At 41.3% G+C, this 25788-nt stretch overlaps 1 protein-coding gene across 1 annotated transcript in view; it reads left to right on the top strand.

The window, feature by feature from the left end:
• Positions 1-25788, top strand: part of CPS1 (carbamoyl-phosphate synthase 1) — a 173081-nt gene that overhangs the window by 40262 nt on the left and 107031 nt on the right. The window contains exons 8-17 of the mRNA XM_044431870.1: positions 169-297; positions 991-1097; positions 4157-4298; positions 5883-5960; positions 10199-10297; positions 14296-14391; positions 18346-18535; positions 18959-19116; positions 19885-20013; positions 25478-25622. Coding sequence (XP_044287805.1) covers positions 169-297; positions 991-1097; positions 4157-4298; positions 5883-5960; positions 10199-10297; positions 14296-14391; positions 18346-18535; positions 18959-19116; positions 19885-20013; positions 25478-25622 — 1273 coding nt within the window. The remainder of the gene's footprint in view (positions 1-168; positions 298-990; positions 1098-4156; positions 4299-5882; positions 5961-10198; positions 10298-14295; positions 14392-18345; positions 18536-18958; positions 19117-19884; positions 20014-25477; positions 25623-25788) is intronic.

Below are 25788 nucleotides of genomic sequence, written 5' to 3'. Positions count from 1 at the left end.
CTGCAGCCTGGTGCCCTCCATGCTACAGAGGAATGGTGGGAGCTGTTCAACACACATGGGGGGCACCAGGCTGGGAAAGGCTGCAGTGATGTGCCGCATGAGGCTGCTTTATCCAGTACCATGCAGATAAGGTTTTGTTACCTAATGGTCCTTTTGCTTCTATTTCAGAGAGGTGCTGAGGTGCATCTGGTTCCTTGGAATCATGATTTCACCAGGATGGACTATGATGGGCTTCTCATTTCTGGCGGTCCTGGTGATCCAGCCCAGGCACACAAGCTAATTGAGAACGTCAGGAAGGTAGAGAGCCTTTCTCTCAGTGTTGCTGTCCTCCATTTCCTATATGGCACTGTGTTCAGCCATAACTTGGCAATGTGCACATTGCTTAAATCTCAGTGGTCAGACATTACACTTTGGTGGAAAAACCAGGCTATTTTAAATTAGGATTGCTTGTTCTGTTCTTGTGCCTTCAGCATGAGAGGGCGTGAAACCATGAAGCCCATCAAGTGTAGATTTCCTGTTTGAAATCTGCTTGGGAAAAAATGTTGCATTGGTGGGAATTCTCCTTGCCCTGGAGCTATTGCATATTTACAAGTGACTGTCAGGAAGGAAACTGGTATATTTAAAATCATTCCAAAACACTGATTTATATATTTATTAGCATTATGCACCTTATTTACTTAAAGCCATCAAGACAGTGTACAACAGCTTAAGACAATACAACTGTAAAACCAGGAACATTTAAACTGGTAAAACATTAATAAACTACACATTTTAAAAAGCTGAATTGGAAAAATGAATCTTTGCACACTTTCTAAAGGCCAAGACAGTGGGGGTCAGTTGCAGGTTTTAAGGGAGTGCATTCCATAGGTCATTGTTTTGCTTTTTTTAATAATAAAAACTAAGATTGCATTTTTATCTCTGTAGGTGAAGACTAATTTGTGTAGAACTGGATTCTTAGGCATTACTGATAGAAAACTTTTTCTTCCCCAGGTTTTAGAGGAGGAGCGCCAGGAGCCTTTGTTTGGAATCAGTATGGGGAATCTGATCACTGGGCTAGCAGCTGGGGCTTCATCCTACAAAATGCCCATGGCAAACAGGTACAGTGTCACTGCCACTTGAACAGACCTGCACTGATGGCCACAGCATATGTGGGAACCAAGAAGCAGGATGGTTCCTCACTGTACCCCACACCAGTTCATTTGAGTTGGAAGTGGCCAACATGTGGCATATTAGCAGAAAGCAAAGTATGCCCATTGACATGACTGCACACATCCATAGCTGCTGCAGAGGGAGGGGAATAGCCTTCCTCTCTTTCATCTTGCCTGCCCTTCATACTCAGTCCTTTCAGGCTGTTGGGCAAGGAGGTAGAGGGTAACCATAAATCATCCTTCCTTAACCTGGTACCCTCCAGATTTTTGGACTTCAGCTCCCATCAGCCTTGGACAACATGTCTTATGGTTAAAAAAATGCTGAGAATTGTAGTCCAAAATTTCTGGAGGATACCAGATTGGGGGAATTTGACCTAAATCAGATTCCATCAATCATTGCTAGGGGCAGAACTACTTTAGGAGAGAAAGTGAAAATATATAAATGCCATATATTTATATATTTAAATATATAAATGGAGCAAAGCTCAGGGAACCAAGGTTCAAGGTGGATGCCAGGATGCACTTCCTGATGGTTAGGACCCCGAGGGTGTGGAATGGGCTTCCCCAGGAGGTGGTTGAGGCCCCATCGGTGAGGGTGTTCAAGGATAGGCTAGACATGCACATGGCGGGCAGGTCGTGAGCGGAGCCGGCTGGAGCCAGAGGTCAGACTAGATGGCCTGGGAGGCCCCTTTTGTCTCTCTATGTTCCTATATATTCATTAAAAATCAGTGAGTACTTGTGCAGGACAGGGAACAAAGAAGGAAGAGGGTCACTGTCCTGCATACTACATGTTGCTATGATTACAATGCATTTATACCCCACCTTTTTTTCTTTTTGCAAGGAACCCAAGGCAGTTTATGTAATCCTCCTCCATTCCATTTATCCTCACAACATGAACCTATTGGAGTAGGCTAGGCTGTGAGTGAGTGAGTGACCAGCCCAAAGTCTCCCCGTGAGCTTCATGGATGAATAGAAACTAGAACCTGGATCTCCCAGGTCCCCAGTCTAACCACACTGGCTCTCAAAAAGTACTTCTAGCAATTTAGGGCAACATCTTGACTTGATCTGCTGATGACTTTTATTATCTGTTTATTGTTTTATAGTATTGTTTTATGTTCCTGTTTTGCTGCCTTCCCCACACTTGTCTCTTATGGTTTTCTTCCAGTATACCTTTTGCCATCCCCTTCACAGTGACCCCCCAAAGATTTAAAACTCGGAAGTAAACCCCACCTAATCCCCCATGAATTAATGTGGACCTTTTAGAATTGGGTAATCAGAACATTTCAGTTTTCAAAATTTAGACTACCCAATTCCAAAAGATCCATATTCAAAATTTTAAGTGAATGCAATTTCAGAAATATGTAAGGTGTATTTGTGCAAGCATACATTAAACAAACAGCTAAGTAGGAACAAAAAAAAATGGGGCAAGATTTTTTAAAAAATTACATTGTTTGCATATGTAGTTCTGTCTGATTGAAGTCAGAAACGTATAACCTTTGTCCCTGCAATGAAGAAATATACCTTGTCCTCTGCAGTTGTTCATTTATTCTTCCCAGGATGAGTTGCTTCCATTTACTCTTGAACTGTCATCCTTCACTCACCCTCTTTTTCAAAAAATCCTGACAATGTAATTGTTAAATTGCTGCAGTGCGTTGTCTTCTGGGTTTGCTATGCTTTCAAGCCTGAATTGTGTTGACATTTTTACTTAAACCACAACTAGAGTACCAGCCCGTACAAGCAAAGAAATATCAAGCCTTTTCAGAGTTACCATGCCCTTTCCTTTCTTTCATAGAAGTACAGTGTGTGTGTGTGTGGGGAGGTTGCAATTAAAGAAATAGAAAGAAACAATAGACGGTTACATTCAATGGTGTCACTCCACTGATGAAAGCAGATCTTTCAGGGAAGCCAGGAGAGTTCAATTTCCCCTCCTGAAAGCTCTTCACACTCTAAAAATCTGCACTAGAGTACTGGAAATCCCATGGAGCCAATTTTTGGTGGCACAGAAGGCTGCAGGGGGGGGGGGGGGGGGAGAAAGTCCTATTGCATTAGCAGGTTTTTCCTCATATAACCTTGGATTAAACTAGAGAAGGGAAATCAGTAATTAAACCCCTCCTCCATGATTAGGAACTAATTAAGAAGCAGTAATGAGACTATGCTGCTGCTGCTCTGACCAAGAAGCAACAATAAGGACAAAGGCCACAGAGAAAAGCTACTACTTAAAGTTGCAGGGGACCTTTGCTAAGCTCCATTAGAGAAAGATCTTAGCTATGAGGATAGGCACCACTGAATATTATTGCTGTGTAGAATTAAAGCAGTGGCTTCACACTGCACTGAATTTTGCAATACAATCCAGCAATAACTGCTTTCATGGCCAAGATTCTTTTCTAATGTTTCACTCAAAAGAAGACCCATTCACAAAGGTCCTCAACAACTTCAGTAGCTTCCCTTCTGCAGGTTCTTCTCTTGCTGTTGTTTCATGTTCAGAACAGCCTCAGCATTACTGGGGGATAACATCTTTATTACAGAATTGTGATTCCTTAGCAGTTGAAAAAGGCCCTAGTGGAGTAACTACCAATATCACAGAAGCACAAATCTTTGCCCATCCCGTATTTTTTCTTGGCATTATACCATTGCATTATATTCACTTGCAACATTTTGCCAGGTGAAAAGCATGATGCTCCAGCTGTCACAGTGATGGCAGTCTAGTAGAAATGGCCTGCACTTTGCTGAACTTAAATTATGATGAGATCTTAATGAAATGAAATGAAATGAAATGAAATGAAATGAAATGAAATGAAATGAGATATATTCCCCCCCCAAGATTTCAAGGGGCAAATTTATTTTAACCTTAAACTTCTTGTTACCCCCTTGCAGAATTGCAATTAACAGTACTGTCTATTCCTTTTGTTTTCTCCTGTGTGTTATTAATTGTGGACTCCTTCCCTGCCCCAATTCCCTCCCCAAACCACCTCTTCTCTTCCTTTCCCTGTTGGCCTATCTCTCTTTAGAGGACAGAACCAACCAGTTGTGAATATGATAAATGGACAAGCTTTCATTACTGCTCAGAATCATGGCTATGCAATTGAAAGCTGCTCCCTCCCTCCTGGCTGGAAGCCTCTTTTTGTGAATGCCAACGATCAAACAAACGAGGTAAAACTTCCTCTCTGTGGGTGCCTGCAAATGAGACAGGGAAGTGGGCCATACTCTGCTCAGGTGCACCGATGAGCATACCTGTGTCTGCCTTGGCTAGAATGTCAGCCCTATGACTTCATATGTCCCCCACCACCTCCACTTCCAGTCTTCTGATTTTTACTGGAAAATTTAGTGGACTTTCTCTATACAGGGACAGTGCCCAAAATATACACCAAAGCTTAGTGAGGTCTGCATCTTCTTTTTCAGCCTAGAGGTTTGCTGGGGGTGGGGTGGTTCTCAGCATGCTGGGACCCTCAGTCTGTGCTTAATAACAGTCTTGACATGCACTGAAGGAGGTGCTTTGCAGATGTTATAAGGCAAGATCGTGCCTGGTAGAAACAGAAATTGCAGCATTAGGACAAAGAAGAAATGGCTGCTCTTCCTTTGAGTTTATAAATTCAAAGCCAAACATTATTCAGATCTGTTTCTAGCAACAGTTAGAACTCAGACTTCCCTTATAAGGCAGAGAACAAAAGTAAAGGAAATGTGTTGATGCGTATATTGGAAAGGACCAGTATCCAGTGCTGCTGGTGTGTTTCTGCAATTAGCGTTTTGCCAACAGTGGGACATTGTGGTAGCACAAACAGGAAGTGAATGCTTCATTGAGCAATCCCAGGAGTGAGCCCATTTTCTACTACTTTCATTGACTTCTATTTGGTAAAAGAATGGTTTAGCTTGTTTTCAGTTGCTTTAGGAAGTCCTACTTTGCAGAGACATTACCCTGCCAACAAAAGTGCATATAGTCAAGGCTATGGTTTTCCCAGTTGCAATGTACAGCTGTGAAAGTTGGACCATAAGAAAGGCTGAGCGCCGAAGAATTAAGGCCTTTGAATTGTGGTGCTGGAGAAGACTCCTACGAGTCCCTTGGACAGCAAGGCGATCAAACTGGTCAGTCCTAGAGGAGGTCAGCCCTGACTGCTCTTTAGAAGGCCAGATCCTGAAGATGAAACTCAAATACTTTGGCCACCTAATGAGAAGGAAGGACTCCCTGGAGAAGAGCCTAATGCTGGGAACAATAGATGGCAAAAGGAGAAGGGGATGGCAGAGGATGAGGTGGCTAGATGGAGTCACTGAAGCAGTTGGTGTGAGCTTGAGTGGACTCCGGGGGATGGTGGAGGACAGGAAGGCCTTGAGGAATGTTGTCCATGGGGTCGTGATGGGTCGGACACGACTTCGCGACTAACAACAACAACTTTGCTAGTGGTAGGGCCTGGTGGCACATGGGCAGCTTAGGATACTGCCTAAAGACAGTAGACTGTTAGATGGTGGGCTGGGAGGGATGTCGATGTTGGCTGGGCATGATGGGAGTTTCAGTGCAAGACATCTGGAGGGAAACAGGCTGAGAAAGGCTGGATTACTCAAACACTGGGCCTTTCTCAGAAGAGTGTGGGCAAAATAGTGTTTGAGGACCTCAAATGCACTAAATTTCAACTCTGTCCCTAAATTATACCAGCCCTTTAACCCTGACTTCTTGATGGATTTTGATAACTCTCTTCTCTCCATAATGCATGTAACCTCTTCCTTCTTCATTTAACCTTGCAGGGTATTATGCATGAGAACAAGCCAATTTTCACTGCACAGTTCTACCCAGAAGCCAATCCAGGGCCCACAGACACTGAGGTACTGTGAAATTAGTGAGCTAATGAGCTGAGTGTTTGAGCCCTTTCTGTATCATTTTCTGAAAGGAGTTCCAAAGCAAGTAAAGTAAGAACAATAAAAACCAAAGAACCTCCTCTACACCAACATGCAGTAACAAATCCAATGGAATGCATATGTGCAGAATCGTAGTATAAAGGGCTGGGTCTGAAAACTACCACCACCAACCCACATGTAAAATGGTGAGAGAACCCAGGATGCCTACGCTCACTGCAATCATCCAAACCATCGCAGAGCTTGGTCTATTTGGTTTAGTTTGTTTCAAAAGTATGCACTTTCCATCAATTGGCTAAAGGGTAAAAATGTGAATCTTTAAAGTGTGCCTTTTAAAAATGGCATTTTTCAGATGTGACCACATGTTAGGGAATTTGTGAACATTTGCCAAGAACATACATGTTTGCATTTGCAGTATCAAAAGGAGTATTTCTGAAGAATTTGGAAACGGAAACAAAATTCTTGTATGTATGTGCTTTAGGACTTGTTAAAAGACTTTCATGTATGCAACTCTGAATGTAACTTTGCCCAAAAAGCAGAACCTCATTTACCATGTTCTGGCTAATAAGTTTCCTGTTTGGAACCAGACATGGCAGTTTTCTGTGAGTTCAGCCTTGCTCAGTGTTAAGTCCCTGGGACTCATGCATATTCTCTGTGCTGTAGCAGTGTGATGGCATCATCCAAGACCAGTGCCAGGGCAAGGTTGTCACACATCATAGTGCTTATGTGCAGAGAGGGATACTGCTGTAAGATCAACACCTACATTATGAAATAGTAAAAAAATCTCAAGGGAGCAGTGCTAAGTATGCTTCCTGGTGGGGAAGACTGGCTTGAGAATGTCTCAAATCTGACTCAGGTGCTCTGTTTCTGCAACTAAGCGGGTCCAACACTGGCCAATAAATGGTTGCACTGAGCTTCCTGTAGGAAGGGCAGAATGCAAATGTTAGTGAACTACAAGTATTGGCAAGAAAATATAGCACCTACAACTAGCAAGGTAGGGACTCTTATAGCAGGCCATCTGCAACAGAGCCCTTACTAGTCAGTTTGGCACTGCCAGTCTTTAGCGAGAATCATAAGTACAGGCATTCTGGATCACATCTAGAGCCCAACTAGTTCAGCGTACTGGTTCCAATATACTTCAAGGAAAATCATGGGCAGGGAGAAGGCAAAAGTTTGCATCAAGTTATTTACTTAATGCAGCCTTTCCTAACCAGATTTTGTTGAACTACAGCTCTTACCAACCCTGGCCATTGGCCATGCTGACTGGGCTTGAAAGGATTTGTAGTCCAGCAACATCCAGGAATGCAAATTGGAAAAGGTAGACTTAGGCCTTGGTTCTTGTTATGCTTTGGGTTGTTTCATATTAAACCAATAGTACCATTCATAGAGGCAGGATCGGGCCCTCAGAAATGGAACATGTGCTTTATATAAATGAAAATGCTCTATATTACTGACAGGCAGCTATGTTTGTCTTTAAAATAATGTCCACTATCTTTCAAATACATTTTGAATACTTTTGCATGATTGAAGCTGTACTGGTAAATGGATTCTCATGGACAATTCTTGCTCTCTTATTTGAAAACAAAAGTTAATTCCTGATCCATGACATCTCATGACAATCCCTACAGCAGTATATTGTTGAGTAGTTGGGGGAGTGTGACTAAACAGCACCGGAATGTAAAACAATGAAAAAAGAAAGTATGCTCACCCATAATATAGTACTCATCATTCATGAGAAATAAATGAAAATAAGACCTGGAAAATAAAGCATTTTAGTTATTTTTTGGGTTAACTAAATGTAGGACTGAGTTTACCAATAGCAAGTAATTTGCATGCCAAGCTAAACAACCAAGATCCTCCAAAGAGTCAAACAACTCTCTATGGCCCTTTTTTAGCTAGTTACACAGACCCAGTCTTTCAAAGATACCTGCTATAAAAGGAAGGAAAGCTGAATATTTATGTACAGTTTATACATAAAATACAGAGTGATATGATGGTTAGAATGTTGGACTGGGGACCTGGGACAGCTGGGATCTAGTCCCACTCATCCGTGAAGCTCACTAGGTAACTTTGGGCCAGGCATTCCTTCTCAGCCTAACCTACCTCACAGGGTTGTTGCTGCAAGGGTAAAATGGAGCTATGTAAGCTGCCTTGGGTTCCTCTCAAGGGAGAAAAAGATGGGGTATAAATGTAGTATAATACTAATGATAGTTGGCAGCATTGACAGGCGGTTGGCTTGGTTCTGGGGATCCTTGTCATTACTGAGGACAGCATTGTGCAGGGTGTGGACGAGCTGTTTGCAGGGGAAGCACCTCAGGTGTAGGACAAGGTGTTCCCCTACCACTTTCCCCTGCAGTTACCTGCCTTCATTGTTCTTCCCCACAATGCAGCAAACACATGACTGGGAAGCACAGCAGGGGGAAATTTCATAGGATTTGTGATGGGCGGCAGCCTTTCTCATTACATTTCTCTTCGTACTAGGTCTGTGGCATAGGCCCTTACTACTCCCATTTAATAAACTAGGAAGCTGGATTTGCTATGCTAGAGTGGTTTATTTAAGCTTATTTATCTGAGTCTTAGGCAGGCTCATATTCAAATCTAGGTCCCCCAATAAAATCCCAGCAGTAGGCTTATGCAAGTAGACCCAACAAAATCCCAGCATTAGATTATGCCTGCGGCATGAATACAGCTGAAACACGGAGGAATGTGGGCACATATGCAAACTGCACGCTCAACTGGCATCTCATGACAATCCCTACAGGAGTATATTGAGTAACACACCCAGGTGTGTTAAGAGATCTCGATGGGTTTGGTGGAAAGATTTGAAGAGGGTTTGTGACTGTGGTTTGCTGGATGAGCCCACAGCTCTGCTTATAATCACAGACCAAAGTAACATAGTTGCGCATGTGGGGATTTGGGGAAGGGGGCTTACATGCACAGCTACACCCCCTCCATGCTTTAGTCCTACTCAAGCTGCAGGCCAATGCCTGTATTGGGCTAGTCTTTCCATTGGGATACACAGGTAAAATCCCATTTGAATGGAAATATACAAAAACCATTGTTATCAGCATTTGCTGAAAATCAGCAGACTGACCTGTGTTCAGGTTTTCATGAAGATTGGATTAGATATGTGCTTTAAGCTTCTTATGCACTCTGGCATTTGGGTTGCTTGGGATACAAAACAATGAATGCCACTATTAATTAGGTTAATTGTTAATTAGATTAATTAGCCTCACAACCTAATTAGAGAGAGTTCTAATTGTAGCAAATAGGCAAATTCCAGCAGGAGTAATCATGGTAGTTCATTGCACTAAAGCCCTGCAAATCCTTTGCTTATGATAGCAGTAATAGAATTTATGCAAACTGCTTCAATATCCATATTTATGTGCAAACTCCACTATTTTCCTGACCTGGTGCTTTTGTGCCAAGAATTTGGGAAGAGGTTAGGAAAGATGAGCTGGGGCAAGGCTTTATATGTAGTGGAATATGACAGGAGGCCATGATACAGGTGGAGATGTGATGGGCTTAAATTATGCCTTCAGAATATTGGCAATATTCACTTTGATCCAACAGTCTCTTCAGGGTACAAGGGCTTAAGGCACACAGGGTACCCTTGGTACAAGGGGGAACCCAACCCCAAACCCCTTTGGGGACAAAGAAGCTGCCTCTGTGCAAGAACATCATGTCACACAGCCAGGTTACTGCTGCCTTCAAGAGTATTGCAATGCTTGTCCTGACCAGAAGCTTCTTCAAAGACTGGAAGTTCAAAACTGCTTTTTGGCCAGTGGCTGCACAGTGCAGAAGAAGATAATACTGCAGGATGTGGCATTGTAACTTTACTCTTTGTTTCCTGGGATAAACTCAGTGGCTTTCTGCAACATGGAAAATAGGTGGCAGTTGGAAACAGCAGGGCATAACTCAGCTTTTCCTATCTGATGCCCTGTGGCTGCAGTAGACCATAGCCCCATCATCCCCAGCATGGCCCAAGCAGCCTGGGAATGATGGGGATTGCAGTTCAATTTACCTGGTAGAAGCCAGGCTGGGGAAGGCTGGGAGAATTAATAGCAGTGGAGATCCATTGTGAAGAGCAGATTTGGCCTTTAATGTCCCTATACCCCTATGTACCTTAACCCTACCCTGGTCTCTTTATAATGTTAATATATAGTTCTTTTGTTGGTACTGATCTGAATTGTATTTACTTTCCCTAGTTCTTATTTGATTCATTTATTTCACTGATCAAGAAGGGAAAAGGCACAAGCTTTGCTTCAGTGCTACCCAAGGCCACAGCTGCAACTTCGAGAGTGGAGGTCAGTTTATTAATGTGCTTTGTGTTTAGCCATCAGTCATACAGTGATGGGCGTTGTTATTGAAAGAGATAGGCAGATTCGGTTTCCAGAACTGTTACCTGAGGATTTCTTCAACCCAGATTCCTTTCCAAATAAGTCCTGATTTTGTTACTCATTAAGTTAGATTCATTTTCAGTTTAGCCTGAAATAATTACTGGGACATGGGGATTTGGCATGCATGCCTAAAGCTGAATTCTTGGATTTTTGTTTAGAAGTATGGTCTGCTAGATCAGGAAATGTCACACCTTTTTATTTCACTTATTTAGGACTAATTTTGTTCCTAAACTTACGAGGGCTCAGTTTTGACCCTGTTCAAAAGCCAGGGCTGAGTTCTGGAATGTGTGAGTAAAGAAAATAAAAACACAGTATCTCTGCTCTGATGCAGAATGCCACAACCAACACCTGCATATGTGAATCTGCGGGAAGACTTGCTGACTAAAGGGTGTCCCTTTCTAGGATCCCTGAACACTAGTGCATCCCTTTGGAACATGGCTGGGGAACATCCAGCCCTCCTGCAATCCCAATTAGATCCTCTGAGTTTTTGCAGATGGCCACACCCTTTTCTTCCAGCTACCAACCACTTGCAGGGGTTTCCTGGCTTTTGTGCAGTTTCTTCCTCTTCGCCTTTGACCCCTTGTTCTGGTCTGAACTTGGGCTACAGGTTTGAGTGGCCTCAAGAACTTGTTAAGCTATGTCCAAAGTTTACTTAAAAGGAGGCTTTATTGAAAAGACAAGAAAATTTCCTCAAAAAGCTGGCATCTCAAAGGAATTAGCAAGCAAAGCACTTACAAAGCTCAGTGTGAACGTGCTGGAACTGATGGTCAGTGAAGCTCCTCAAGGGTGTTTGGTGTCAGAACAGTGGTGTCACACCGATCTGCCATTAAGGCTCAAATGATCAGTTTCTCGCTAGGGCAAATAGGTTTATTTACAATTGAATGCATGGATCCATGGGTGCCTAAGAAGGAACACCCCATGTTAATTTCCTTAGGGTTATATAGAATACACAAAAGAGGAGAGAATTCAATACACAGGAAGGTGATTGGATACTTTGATATGGATAGGAAAGTGATTGGATTCACATCACAGCACCATAAAGAAAAGTTACATTTCATTCTAATTAGATGCCTTTGACAGGCCTTCTAAACTAAAGTTACCTTGAACAGGCTGGCCAAGTTAAGTAAACAAAAAGGTTACATGTGTGAACTTACAGGGTTAGGGAGGCACTTTAGCAAGCCTATACAACACAGAGATTACACTTTGACAGTTACCCACTAATGGAGTGGGGTCACTTGGTCTTTGCCACCAGACGCTGAGGCATCTTTTGATGTGTTTATGGCAAGGCAGTGAGGCGGGATGGAAACATTTGTTTTTCTGAGTACAGTGGCAGCAACTACCTCTGCCTCCAAGGGAAAATGGCTAGCCTTTATAGATTACTCAAGAAGAAGGGGGTGGCTGTCGCACAAGGGCAGGGCCTAAGCAGTATGCAACTACATGTTTACATTGTTAGCAAACCCAAATGAACACTCTATGCAGCTTTCCCTCATTGTATTCTATGGGACATGAAGCTTCCCGTCCTTGTTAGCCAGCTACAAATCATAACATCTGAGGCCTTCAGTCAGGATTCTCATTTAGCTAATCATAACACCAAGCATTAGCTCATTAACTGGCCTGGTAAGACAGGATTCAGGCCAAACACAGCTATGTTTTTAGTCCTTTGGCCATCTTTCCCAGGGCCTTTGGAAAACAACACCTATTGAGCTAAGCAACAGGTAACCCTAGAGCTGTGCTTCTATGTGCCAGGCAAGGCCTAATACTTTCTGAGGCTAGAGACCCAGGCCCTGATTTGTACAGCTCAGACTCAGTACACCCCTGCTCGCCATTGGTACGCAGCCCTTGACAGCTTCTCTGAAATTAGAATTGGCCCTTGGGCTGAAAAAAGTTCCCTCTATGCTTTAGAAATCAGGTACTGTGTTTACCATCATGATATAGATCATTCTGTCTTTGTAGATGGGGCAGTGAGAAAGAGGAAAAGTGACATGTTCAGAGTTCCCCTTGAGTTCCTGAAGGAGGGGGGATTAGAATCTAGGTTTGCCTATCATATTCTTGAGATTCTCCAATCTTTTATTAAAGTCTTTATTAAAGTAGTACCTGTCAACAAATGTGGCAGTTTCCATTTCTGGATCTCCCCTCCCCTCCGCCCACAGAGCAGCTAGATATTGAACAAATAATATAACACAAGATATAACACAAGAGCTGTGATCAACCATCATTGAACCACACTTTTCTGTAAGCTAATGTGGCAATCAAGAAATTTGCTGTACATTATTCACAATAATCCTAATATTTATACCAAGTAAAGCTGAAATGGATTTGTTTAACAGTCCATTTATAATGGTTTTCATCAGCAAATGTTAGGAAAAGGCCCTCAGCCTTTATGAAACAGAATTTCCCTTGTGCAAATACTTCAGCTTTGTGGGATAAAGAGGGGGTCATTTTTGATAAGCAGCACTGGAAGACTCTCTTATGCCATCCAGGGCTTCTGGGCCAAGCCCTAGGAAGGCCATGCAATATTTCTTTTCAACTTCTTGGCACTGTGGGTGCAGGGACACTAGACTCCAGGCACCCAGACCGCATAGCAGAAATAGTTCTAGGCCATAGGTTCCAAGTATTACCACTCTTTACTCTGTTGTCAGGCCCATCATCTGAGCTATATGATGAAGGGCAGCTTACAGGCATGTTCACACATGACTCTTACGAGTGGTTCCTGCTTGAATCAGGGCAAAGTGCTGAAACCCCTATTGGTCACCACAGCCATTCACATTGTAAATCTCTCTACAATTCTTTTGCCAAACAGTAATCAAGCATTGTGTAAATGGCATGTAAGTCTCAAAAGCAACTTGAAGTTTCATGTGTGAAAATGGTTAATATGCATTGCATTGCTGGATTTTTTCCCCGAGCTCTTCCATTTTGTGCCAAACGTATTCAGAGTCTTTGCAAGGACAGCTGAATTTAATACCAAGAAAACTTCAAAGACCTTACTCAGTGTATAAACCAATGCATGCAAGTTAAGTCATATATTGATTTGCTTCATTTGAATCCTTCAGTCAGAAGATTTGAGTTTTTGATTTTATACAAAGTACAGGACAGTGCAGTCCTGAACTGAAATGAGGGTGAGCCAATCTTATGAAAACCTTTGTCAGAATTGAAAGGGTTTCCCTTTTAGCATTTTTTTCAGAAATCATAGAGAAAAAGCTGAGAACCTGTTCACTTCCAATATTGATCTCTGGTTGACTAAATGCTTTTCTAAATAAAGCTGTTTATTGGCTATAATTAATCTGCTGTAATTTTGGTTTCATCACAGAATTGAGATCCAAGGAATGGTCCCTTTTCTGTTTTTCACTACATAACCTCTAGGTAGCATTGTGGCATCACAAAATAGCACAAAGGCACAACAGGAAAAAGTAGCAACAAAAATTGCACTTTTTCACTTTTGCAAATAAGTGCAAAATTAAAATTAGAGCAGTTCTCTTGCTCTAGCAAAACTTGCTGGGTGTGTTTGATGAACACAGAAATCAAACTTGAGGGTCATGTCAGCTAAAAAAAACATAAACAAATAGGGAATGATGTTCATGCAATAAATGTCTCTTGTTTTATTTTTTATTTTTATTTTATTTAAAATTTTTCTGTGCTGTCCCATTACTAAAAAAAGTCTCTGGACAGCTTACAAAGAACAAAAACAACAACACACTGTATCTAAAAATAGTGATAAAAACAAGGATCAAACCAATTAATTATTAAAATAGTGGGAAAATCAAAAGGCCTTCACCTTGTTGAAAGGAAGGAATGGGCCTTTCCTTACCCTGAAAACAATTTTGAAAGAAAATGAAAATAGTTTATTTGATCAATGGGAACTAATAGTGGGTATTCTGACTCTTTACTGACCTATCACTTACTTTTAGGTTTCCAAAGTTCTTATCCTAGGATCTGGTGGTTTGTCCATTGGTCAAGCAGGAGAATTTGATTATTCTGGGTCACAGGCTGTCAAGGCCATGAAGGTGAGAATGTGGTAGGGGAACTTTTTTTAGTCTACCCCACTTTGGTTCTTATTTCAGCGGTTGATGCTACCCCTACAGAGAAATTAAGCAAAATTATTTAGTGAGAATAAAGCCCTGTTTATCCACCATGGAATGGCTTGTGAGCAGATTTCATTTTTAATAAATATTCAGTGAAAATTCACCTAAATGGCTTGCTGTAAAGAAACTCCATCCTCTCTCATTTATTGTGAAAAAATGCATTCACAGCATGTATGCCAGGAATACCTGAGTATCTTTTCTCAAGTTCTGTTATCCTGTTTCCACACTGAGAGACTAAGAAATGTTTAAATTGGTTTAATACCAAATGACAGGTAATAAGTGCCAGTGTAAATCAGAGCATAAAACATGTGCACTAAAATTATTGGGATGTTCGAGGTTTATGTATATTCTTTCTAATAAACTGCTAGTCATTCTGGTGATTTAACAAAAACTGTGTTATGACCCTACCTGCAGTAGAAGTATATGAAAGCTGTATTTGTGCCAGCAAATGTCAAGCTTTCAAAGCCTGACATTATTTACAAAATTCTGTGCCTGGAAGGGAGCAGCTCTCTAGCAGACATGATAATTAGATTTTCTGCAGTAGCTGGGGGTCTAAGGAATCTTACCCAACAGCTTATATGTTTGGATTGTTTCTTAACATTTTTCCAGTGCAGAGGTTAAAATAGAAATAGAACACTGTGAAATAAGTCCACAAAATGTGATTTATTTATTTATTTGGAAGTGAGAACTCATCATGTTTCTGGTCGCAAGGATCAAACATAGCTTTTCTGGGAAAAGGTGAAAGGGGCATGATGGTTAAATATTTTTTAAAGTCCCACTGATTTTAATGGGTGAGTTAAACACAGTTTTGATTACACCATTTAAATGAATGGCACTTAAAAGCACTTCTCCTTTCGTTTTATTTCCTTTCTGTGCTGACCAATAGCTGAGGCTCTTTGTTTACAATAGTTCTTAAAAATCATTCATTAAAATACCATAAAATCTTTTCAAAATACAGTGGTACCTCAGCTCATGAACACCTCAGTTCATGACCAAATCAGGTTGTGAACAGAAATTTCAGAAAAAATTGCTTCAGGTCACAAACTCCGCATCGGGTGACGATTGTGATTGTGCCCGTCTTCCCTGCATGGGTGTGACCGTGGTTGTGCTGTGGGAGGGGAGACAGCCACAATTGTGCTCAGGTGTGGGGGGTGGGGAGATGGCCGCAATCGCGGTTGTGCTCATGCATGAAAGACGGGCACGATTGCAGCCATGCTGGGGGGGGGGGGCAGGGAGATGGCCACGATTGCACTGGGGGTGGGGGAAGATGGCCATGATCTTTGTTGTTCTTTGTCACTGTCTTTCAAATTTTTGTGATTAAAAGAAAATGGTTACAGAACGGATTAACCTCATTTACATTGAACCTTATAAGGAAATTTGACTTGGGTCATGACCAGTTTGGGTCACGACCAGAGTCCTGGAATGGATCAAGTTTGTGAGCCAAGGTACCACTGTACAAAGATACAAAACATTTAAAAACAAAATTAGAAACAGCTAAAATAGCAATCAAAGACTGCCCTGTAAAACACCTGAGATGGATAATCCCCTCAAGCCCTTAAAAACCTTGGTAAAAACGGTATCTTTGCCTGGTGCTGAAAAGAAGCCAAGGTTAGAACCAGGTGGGCTCCAGTGGGGAGATCATTCCATTGATGGGGGAACCACAAAGAAATCTCTCCTTGTTGCTGCCCTTTCAGCTTCCCTTAGAACTGGCAATCAGAGGAAGTCCTCAGATGTTGATTGTAGGGTCTGGGTAGATTGCAGTTGGGAGAGGTGCTCCATCAAGGACTGCAGTCCCGAGCCATGTGAGGCTTTATAGGTTAAAACCAACACCTTGAATTGGGCTTGGAAGCACACAGGCAGCCAATGCCAGAACTGGTCTTCTTTGTTCAGACCTATGGGTACTGGTTATTAATCCGACTGCGGTGTTTTGCACAAACTGCAACAACCCTAAGGGCAGTCCCACAATAATGTACTGCAGTAACTCAGTCCAAAGATTAGCAGAGTGTAGGTTATTCCTGACCAGGTAGCGGCATAGCCAGGGCGGTGGAGTAGTTAAAAAAGCAGGACTGAGACAAAGACAATCAGGGTTCTAGTCGCCACTTAGCTATGGAGCCCACTGAGTGACTTTGGGTCATTCACAGACTCTCAGCACAACCTAACTCACAGGGTAGATGTGAGGTTAGATTGAGAGGAGCAGTAGAGTTATGTAAGCTGCTTTGAGCTCCTTGGAAATAAAAAAAGTGGGAAATAAATAAATGAATGCATAAACAGCCAAACCATAGGGCAATGCTACTGTGGCCATCTGAGCCTCTTGAGACAAAGATGGATCAAAGAGGACCCCACACAATGAACTTGCTTCTTCAAGGATAGTACAGCCCCATCTTGAAGAGGCTGAATACCCTCCAGCTGCTCAGAGGGACTGCCCACTAGCATTGGTAGGATAGTTTCTGTTATATTTCACAATGAAATAAGGTAGATCGAAATGTGTTTCTGCTGGTGGTACTTCGAGGAATTTAAACAATGGCATTCCACATCTACCAGTGTTTTTGTTAGTGGCAACATTTTCCCCCCTAAGCTCAGAAAAAAATACATTAGTCCAAGCAAATCAATCAGTCAAAACAGTTTTGAAGGTGGAAGGCACTGAATTCTTCAGGCCACTTTCATGGAGGACATGTTGCTGTTTGGATAACCCAGAATGGACACTGTGCAGCCCCTAGAATTGGCTATATTTGATCAGACTGTTCTATAGACTGGATGATGTAGACTCTAGCTAGCCTGTTCGAAAGCATCACTTGCCTGTGATATTACCCGAAAATACCAAATCCAAAGAGAAAATAGATTGCAGGCACTTTCTGTATAAACAGATCACCTTATTTCTGCAGAAAGGCATTTCTTCTAAATGTGATGCTTTCTCCCTCTCTGCTTTGCTTGCCTTCTGCTTTTACATTTGAAGAGAACTTAGATTTGCTAGTAAATCTTGCTAGCTTGACCTTCCTTCTCTCACAACCAGCCAGCTGCCTTGATCTTCGTGCTAATAAGCCATTCCAGAGGCAGCACTTGCTCTGGGTGCCCTTGCCTCCGACAGCATGATTTACAATGGGGTGTGAAGTCGAGGCATTTTGCATGGGGGTAGCATTGCAAGATGTGCATAACTATTCACATTGTTATTTGCTTTCCATTGTCTTGATCAGGGACCAGTTTTGAGGCCCAACAAAAACAAGTTAAGTGAGCAAGTGCAAATTCACAAGAATGGCTGTGGAAAAAGGAATATAATGAAGCAGAAATATCATGATGTACTATATAGCCAAGTGAACCTGCTAACACTTGAAAAAGGTTCCCATAGTTTTTGTTTTAGACATTCACTGATAACCCCCCACCCAAAAACCAAAACAAAACAAAGCAAAAAACAGGAAAGGAAAGGTTGAGTTCATCTCTTTAAGAACATCATGGATTAGGTCCAGATATAGTCATGTTTCAAGTGGATCCACTGAAATTAGTGATGGGTCTACTCTAAGTCTGAGTAACTCCAGATCCAATTCGGTGCATTCTACCAATCACTTTCTATCTCAAAAACTCTCTTGTGGTACTTTAAAGATTAACAAATTTATTCTGGCATACACATTTGTGGATTATAGTAATCTTTTGGTCTGAAATTAATATCTGATTATGCCAGTTAACATACACTGTTTAGTACATGTTAGAATGTGGTTCCTTCTAAATTTCTGTTCTGTTTTGTCTAAGATCCATCAGGCCTAAAAACATTTAAGTGGAGAAGCATGTTCTTTTTGTTTCAAAGGATTTTTTTTTCAACATTAGTGAAACAAAGATGCATTAGTTACCTATGCTGCATGTTATTTTTTCTTGCTGTTTTTCTAGGAAGAAAATGTGAAAACAGTCCTGATGAATCCCAATATTGCCTCAGTTCAAACCAATGAAGTTGGCCTAAAGCAGGCTGACACTGTTTATTTCCTTCCAATCACTCCAGAATTTGTTACAGAGGTCATTAAAGCAGAGAGACCTGATGGGCTAATTCTTGGGATGGGTGGGCAGACAGCTCTCAACTGTGGTAAGTTATATTCTTCTCTTTTCCTCCAGAAGGCTATCCTCAAGATAAACTAACTGAATTTGGGATTTGCATTGTTGTTGTTATGTGCCACCAAGTTGTCTCTGACTTATGATGACCCTATGAATGAATGTGCTCTAAAATGTTTTAAATGCTGTGCTTGATCTGATTCTAGGTCATTCTTCCTGACTGTGGTGAGATGTATTTTTCTATGTAAATTATAGTTAGCATTTCTCAATTTGCACCTAAAAGTATAAATTAGCATATGCAAATACAAAAGTGCACATTTTTGGCAGTGTGTTTTTGACCAACCAATTTAGGCAAATGAGTGATAATCTATCATAGCTGGATAGATTTTACAACATGTTCTTCCATTTGTTTTTCAAATCCTATTAATGTTGAACTGCCAACCCATTCTATGAACAGGAGTGGAGCTGTTCAAGCATGGCATTCTGCAGGAGTACGGAGTTAAGGTTCTTGGAACGTCTGTTGAATCCATCATGGCCACAGAGGACAGGCAGATGTTTTCAGACAAACTGAATGAAATTAATGAGAAGATTGCTCCTAGCTTTGCTGTGGAATCGGTAAATCAGCTGAGCTCAAGTAGGCATAGCTGTATGTTGAAATGGTTGAAACAGATAATGTGCATTTGAGAATAGGTTTTTTTCCTCCCATTCATCCTTGCCCTCACATTGTTTTGCTCATCTGGGTCTGTTGCAAATTTCTGTAGGCTGGAGAAATCAGCAGTAAGGCAGGACTTCTACAAAGGGAATTAACAGCAGCCCATTGTCAGGAAGCTCTGTGTGCTTTCTTTTGCAGTACACGCTCATTTTCCCTAGAGGAAACATCCTCAGTATGTGGTGATCGAGCCCTCCTTCCCTGTCTCCCTGCTCGTTTCCCCTTTTAACATGGTCTTTGCACTCACGGTGCATGTGGGTGCAGGGAGTGGCATTGTGCAGCCTAGGCACGCTCATTGTTAAGTCTGGACAGACACCTCCTCCCCACCCTACAACATAATTGAAATTGCAGAGTTTGAAAATATCAAATGTAACATCCAGCCTCTTACTCAAAAGAGAGGGACCATTCACCCCACAATTCACAATTCTAAGCTTGATGCAACCCCTGTTGCCTTCAACAAATGATCCCCAGCTTTCTTTTGGAGGGAACTATGACTATTAATCCAGTCTGGTCTATGTCTTAACATCATAGAGCAACAATCACGAGTCTGATTACTATCTATTGTTCTCCTTCTGGCATACACATTCTAAATGATATGATAGATACAGATTTAGAAATGTTCCATAGTTTCCACTATTCTTATGTTATTTTTATTTCATCCTCCATTATTCTAGATAGAAGATGCTTTAGAGGCTGCAGAAAAGATTGGTTATCCTGTCATGATACGCTCTGCATATGCCTTGGGTGGACTAGGCTCGGGTTTATGTCATGACAAAGATCAGCTGCTGGATCATGGGACCAAGGTATTTCTGTGCTTGCTTCTGTGTGTATCTGGTTGCCCACATTGCAGCGTCTGCCCAAATGTGGAGGAGTGAGGCTGGGAAGAACCAAGTGGGGATGGAATCTAGGGCTCAGCAAGCAGGCAGTAGAGTAGATGCACCATGCAGTGAAAATCTTGTTGCAAAAATGCCCTTGGTCTTTTTCCTGGAGGGTTTCAATTGTCAGGGAAAAGGGGAAGCAATGTCTAGACGAGATCTGAATTGTTTATTTTGCATGCAAGACAGGTCAGCAGTGAGTCTCATGCCCAAAAGTGGAGCGGACAGAAAGCAAAGAGTTGGGCATGGCCTCTTATAGTCTACAGGTTAACAATTAGCTTTCACTGCACATGTCAGGGCCTTTCCATCCTATAGTCTATAGGTTAACAACTGTGCATGTCAGGCTAACAATTGATTGTAACATTAATTGTAACTGTACCTAGCAGGGTGCCCCTTTCCTGATGCCATCAAGGAAAGTTTATGACTGATATTTTCTAGGTAACCAGCCTATAGTTCCAGGAACAGACTGTAAGCTTACCCCTTTAACATTTGTGATTAGGCTAAGTGGCCCTTGTCTGCATGTCTTCAGTGAGCCCAGGCAGTTTCAGCCAGTAGCAAATGTTAGTGGAGAAGCCCAAGGCTTTTGCAGGTTTCCATCAGCTATATCTCAGGTCTTGTCCTGCTTTCACTTGTTGCTAGGGCAAGCTAGCCAGAAATCGTTGAGTTCAAGTGCCAGGGTATCTGGGTCACAGAAAACAGTCTGTGAACAGTTGCCTTCTGCAAGCAAAGATCAATATGAGCAGCAGGACTTTTCCAACAGTCTGAGGCCAGCACTTTGGGGGACATATTGTGGGAGCCACACACGGGCCCTGGTCAAAGAAGTTGTCACTGGAATGTTGTTCTGGAACTGAGGTGGAGCCTGGAAAGGTAGAGGTAGTCCTGTTGGAAGATGTTTCCTAGATCTTACCTCCTTGGAGCAATTGCTTATTCACTTAAAGAAGTGGCATGGTGCTCTTTTTTACTTTTAAAAATAGTAATATTTTTATTCAGGAAAAATACAAAAGCCTCACCATAAATGCAAATAATAGAGCAAATATGTATAATATTGAGGAGGGAAAGCAATTTATTCTTAAAATAAATTTTCTAAAACATAACAGGCTATATCTGGGGAAAACCCCTGTCTGTTGATTTTTAAAAAGCAATTTCTAGGAAATGTGGTAATCTAGAAAGTAATGCAACATCTCATATCCTTTTGAGCATTTATTTTCCTTCACTATGCTGATATAGGTGTTTATAGGTTAAGACCTTTTTATTTAATCAATATTTTAATATGTGTTAATAGTAATTGGATTTTATTGTTTGTATTTTATTAATTACAGCCAGCGTGGAATAGTCAATTTATCTATTTTATTCTGGTTTATGTTGTAAGCCATCCAGAGACGCAAATAATGGACAGCATACAAATCTTATAAATAAATAAATACTAGCAAATTCTACACCAGATCCAGCTTGCTTCTACGTTATCTTGTAAATAACCAATCATATTTTGAAGGGATCAGTGGGCTATCAGTATTCAGAGATTTTCCACAGTTTAACCAATATCTTTCCCAGTGTTTCTGAATAATAGAAGAGTATAAAATACACAATCTGCTGTAGAACAGTTAAGTCTCCAACATGCATTATATCTGAAAAGGAGCAGATGGCAGTGAACGATAGCCCTGTGTGCTTGAGGTGTCATCTCTGGTGGGGGTGTGGAGGCTGTCTGCTAATTCTGGGAAGGAGAGGGAGGGGTCCCTTGAGCTGCAGGAATATCCTGGGTGTAGAATCATTAGTGGCTGAGAATGGGAGCAAGGAAACCTCCTTTGAGGCAAGGGGTGATCCTTTGCCGTCCTTTCTTCTCTGTTGCCTAGGAAAAGAGTCTGCCAAGACTCCACTGCTGAGCCAACTTAACTGGCTGCTATTGCTGTGAATGACAGAAGGCCACATTCTCCTATCCAAGCCTGTGTGGATTTTGAGATCCTTCAGATGGCCACCTTTGGTGGAACATGAGAGAGGGCTGTCATGGCAACTCCCAGGCTCCAGAATTCTCCCCAAGGGGAGTCAGGCTAGCCTCACCTCTCTTGTTCTTCTGCCCTCAGGCAAAGACATTTTTATGCAGACAAGCTTTTGGCTTTTAAATTGAACTGCTTGCTGGTATAGGTTTTAACCTTCTTTTCCTATCGATGTGCTTCACATTTTAAAGGCATTTATATTTTAATTATAATCCTATATTATTGTTAGCCACCTTAAGGAATATTGTTAGTAGAAAGTCAGGATATGCACTTAATAAATAAGCAAATACAAGCTGATACATTGCTTATTTTATCAATCCTGATCTGGGATTCAGAGGTCTGTTCTAGGCAAATGCATATTTTAATCTGAGTGCCTGCCAAAGCCAGACTGGAAGACACCAAATATCCTACTAAGAACAAAAGCATCTTGCCACTTGGTTTTATGTAAAGGGAGAGGTTAATTTATGTTACTTGCTGTTCTGGAATAGCAGACTATTATGAATCATTGCTGATGACGTCTTGTTTCTCGTAGATCTAACAACACTGTCTATGTTTTCTCACTTGCCTTGGATATTTGTATCTTGGTCTTCTTCCAACAAGCCTCCTAGAGCAGCTTACGTAAAACCGATGTAATAATAAAATAATCATCAATTTTAAAAACCCAGAAAAGTTAGGAAACCACATTACCACAGAAAATAGTATAACAGTGAAGATCTGCAACAGTCTAAAAAATCCAAAAAACCCAATAGTCTAATAAAATTCAACTAAAAGAATAAAAGGACTGGGCAAATTAAAAGGCTTTCACCTAGAGCAGAAAAAATGCCTCCAGAAGAACTCCTTCGCAAAGGGAGACTGATAAATAGGGTGCTCTAACTGAAAAGGCCCTGTCTTAGATAATTGCCTGCTTTACCACAGTTGGAGACAGGAGAGTCATGATATACAGGTGCATGCAAAGGATAAAGGAAAACATGGCTTACCTACCACCAAACTGTCTAGGCCTCCAAACCCCACTTCAAATTTGATGGTTAAAAATAATGATACACATACGAAGCTGCCCAGCCTTGGCCAAAGTTGTTGCAAATGAAGATACTCCCTTTTCAAGCATAGATTTTTGTGATGGGGTGAGAAACTTAATGTTCTTTAATGATACACCTTCATATTACTTGCTATTGAGTTGGATAATGTGAATGATTAAAGTGACATGAGGTACTGCTGCAAAAATGTGTCAGAAATGGTTCTTAATCTGAACAAATGATTTTGCAGTTTGAGTCAAAATGAAATATAATGGCCTATATTTTCTTTGCTCTTCAAAACAAATCAGGAGCGGAAATGTCACACAGATCCATCCTGAATTGGGCTTAGAATGAGCAGTGCAACAAGAGCAAGATGGAAAAAGGCACCGGCTATTTGTGATGGCATGGTCTGGGCCAATAGGATAAAGGTGTGGTGGTTCCTTTGAATCATAAAGTCATGGGAACATCTCTCTCTGGAAACTTTCCTTAATATATTATATGTTCCATGACACCATTTTATCTAAAAGCTGGCTATGCCCCCCCATCCCACAGCTAAATGTCCCAGCAGGAGCTGAACTGTAGTCCTGAATCTGGCTGATTTCTGCCCGTTCTTTGGAAAAGACCCTCCCATTCATGCATTTGCTTTATTCAGAATTATATCCCCACAGCATGGCATGGCATGGCATGGCATGGCACCACAATCACATGGTTCCCAGGCTGCTGACTGTACCATTCACAGGATGATTAGCCTGCAAGCCTGCAAAGAGAGGAGATGTCCTTGACTTGCTACACAGTCATGGACCAGAAATGGAGAAACACCTGAGTTTTCACCATCTTTCGGATATACCACTTGACCTTATTTTAGTTGACTTGGTTGATTATATCCATTTTAGATGGATATAATTCATTACTAACATGCTGTTCTTTATTTTCTACATAACTCACTATTGCCCTTCTGTTAGCAAACGAACATAACCATTACTCTGCTCTGAATCAGAAACAAGGTCTGCCTTGGTTAGCATTTTATCTCCAGGAATTGCCATACAGATACATCTGGAACACTCAAGAGGGCAGCAATTCCAGTTTGTCTTAGCTTTAGCTTTCCTGGATTTGTTCATCCCTTGCTCATTAAAAGCTTGTTGTTGTTAGTTGCAATGTCGTGTCTGACCCATCGCAACCCCATGGACAACATTCCTCCAGGCCTTCCTGTCCTCCACCATCCCCCGGAGTCCACCAGAGTCCACCTAAGCTCACGCTGTCTAAACTATACAATAGCAAATTTGGAAAGAATGTTACACGTGAAACTTTCATTTTAGAATTCTACATGCATGGCTAAAACTAGAAGCAGTGCTGAACTTAACAAAATTGGATGGGCATGGCTTAATGCCCACTCCTAGAATCCTCTTTTAAGCCTTGGATACATTGGTTTAGATTCATTAATGTTGATGGAACTTTTGTGGACATATGGCCAATTATCACTTTAATAGAAAGCAATTATGCTTCTCAGTAAACCAGTGTTCTATATGGCCATATGCCCTAGAAAAATAGCTAAATTGAGGATCCAGCAATGTAAGGGACAGAAAAGTATTTTCTTTATCTTTTTTTCATCGAGTAATTACTGCCCCACCATCCTCTAAATTCATCGGGAAAAAGGAAATGAGATAGCAATGATGGCGTGTATATATATATATATATATATGCGTTAATTATTATGGAAGAGTGTAATCAGTTCATTTGTTTAGACCATAAGTTATAGCACAATTACAGTTTGGAAAAGTGATGAACACGTACACACATTTGTCATTAAAACAGTCCACTACATTAATTTCAGCAGGTTTTCTCTGTACATATGCTGCCACAAAACAACCTTTGCTGTGACATTGCTATTTAAATTAGCAAGAGGGATGGTTATTTATTTATTTATTTATTTTTGTTGCAGTTGGCCAATAACTAATGTTCACTAAGAACTGTTCTCAATGTCGAGCCCTTGTAAGAGACCTGAACAAAAAAGGGAAGGTTTTCTTTGCCCTCATTACAAAAACGGTGTCATGGCTCATATGGAATTGGGCTCTGATCAGCCTATCAGAATGACCAATGGCATCTGTTGAACCTTCTTGTCCACCTAACAGAGAACCAAATATTTGTTAAATTACTATCTTGAAATCTAAACATAAAGGCCATGTTCACACACAGTAAGCCAGAGTGCCGATTTATTGCAAATGGGTTACATGTGTGTCATCCAGCCTGACCTGCTTGCCTTCTCCTGCTGGCCATAGTGAGATGTTGGCAGGAACTCTTTTATACAGGCCAAAGAGCAGGAAACAGTTTTCCAGAGTTGTACCAATTTAATGAAACATTTCTTTTAATCTCTTCTCTTAACACATCAAGGCCTTTGCAATGACCAATCAAGTTCTTGTGGAAAAGTCAGTGGTAGGGTGGAAAGAGATTGAGTATGAAGTTGTAAGAGATGCAGCTGACAACTGTATTACTGTCTGCAATATGGAAAATGTTGATGCGATGGGAGTTCATACAGGTAGGTTTGCTTAGATCCTTGTAATATTACTTTTAGTGCTTAGGAAGGTGTAAAGCTATTGTTCAAAGTTGCACTGTCATTGCCACTTATAAACTTTAAATATAAGGTACTAATAGGCCAGGGTGCAGTTTGACATAAAAATTTGTTATAATTTTTGTGTGTGTGT

This window comes from Varanus komodoensis, unplaced genomic scaffold, assembly GCF_004798865.1.
Source record: "Varanus komodoensis strain SLA01 unplaced genomic scaffold, ASM479886v1 scaffold23, whole genome shotgun sequence".
Taxonomy (NCBI): domain Eukaryota; kingdom Metazoa; phylum Chordata; class Lepidosauria; order Squamata; family Varanidae; genus Varanus; species Varanus komodoensis.
The sequence above is the reverse complement of the archived record's forward strand: the minus strand, read 5'-3'. Positions and strand labels throughout refer to the sequence as shown.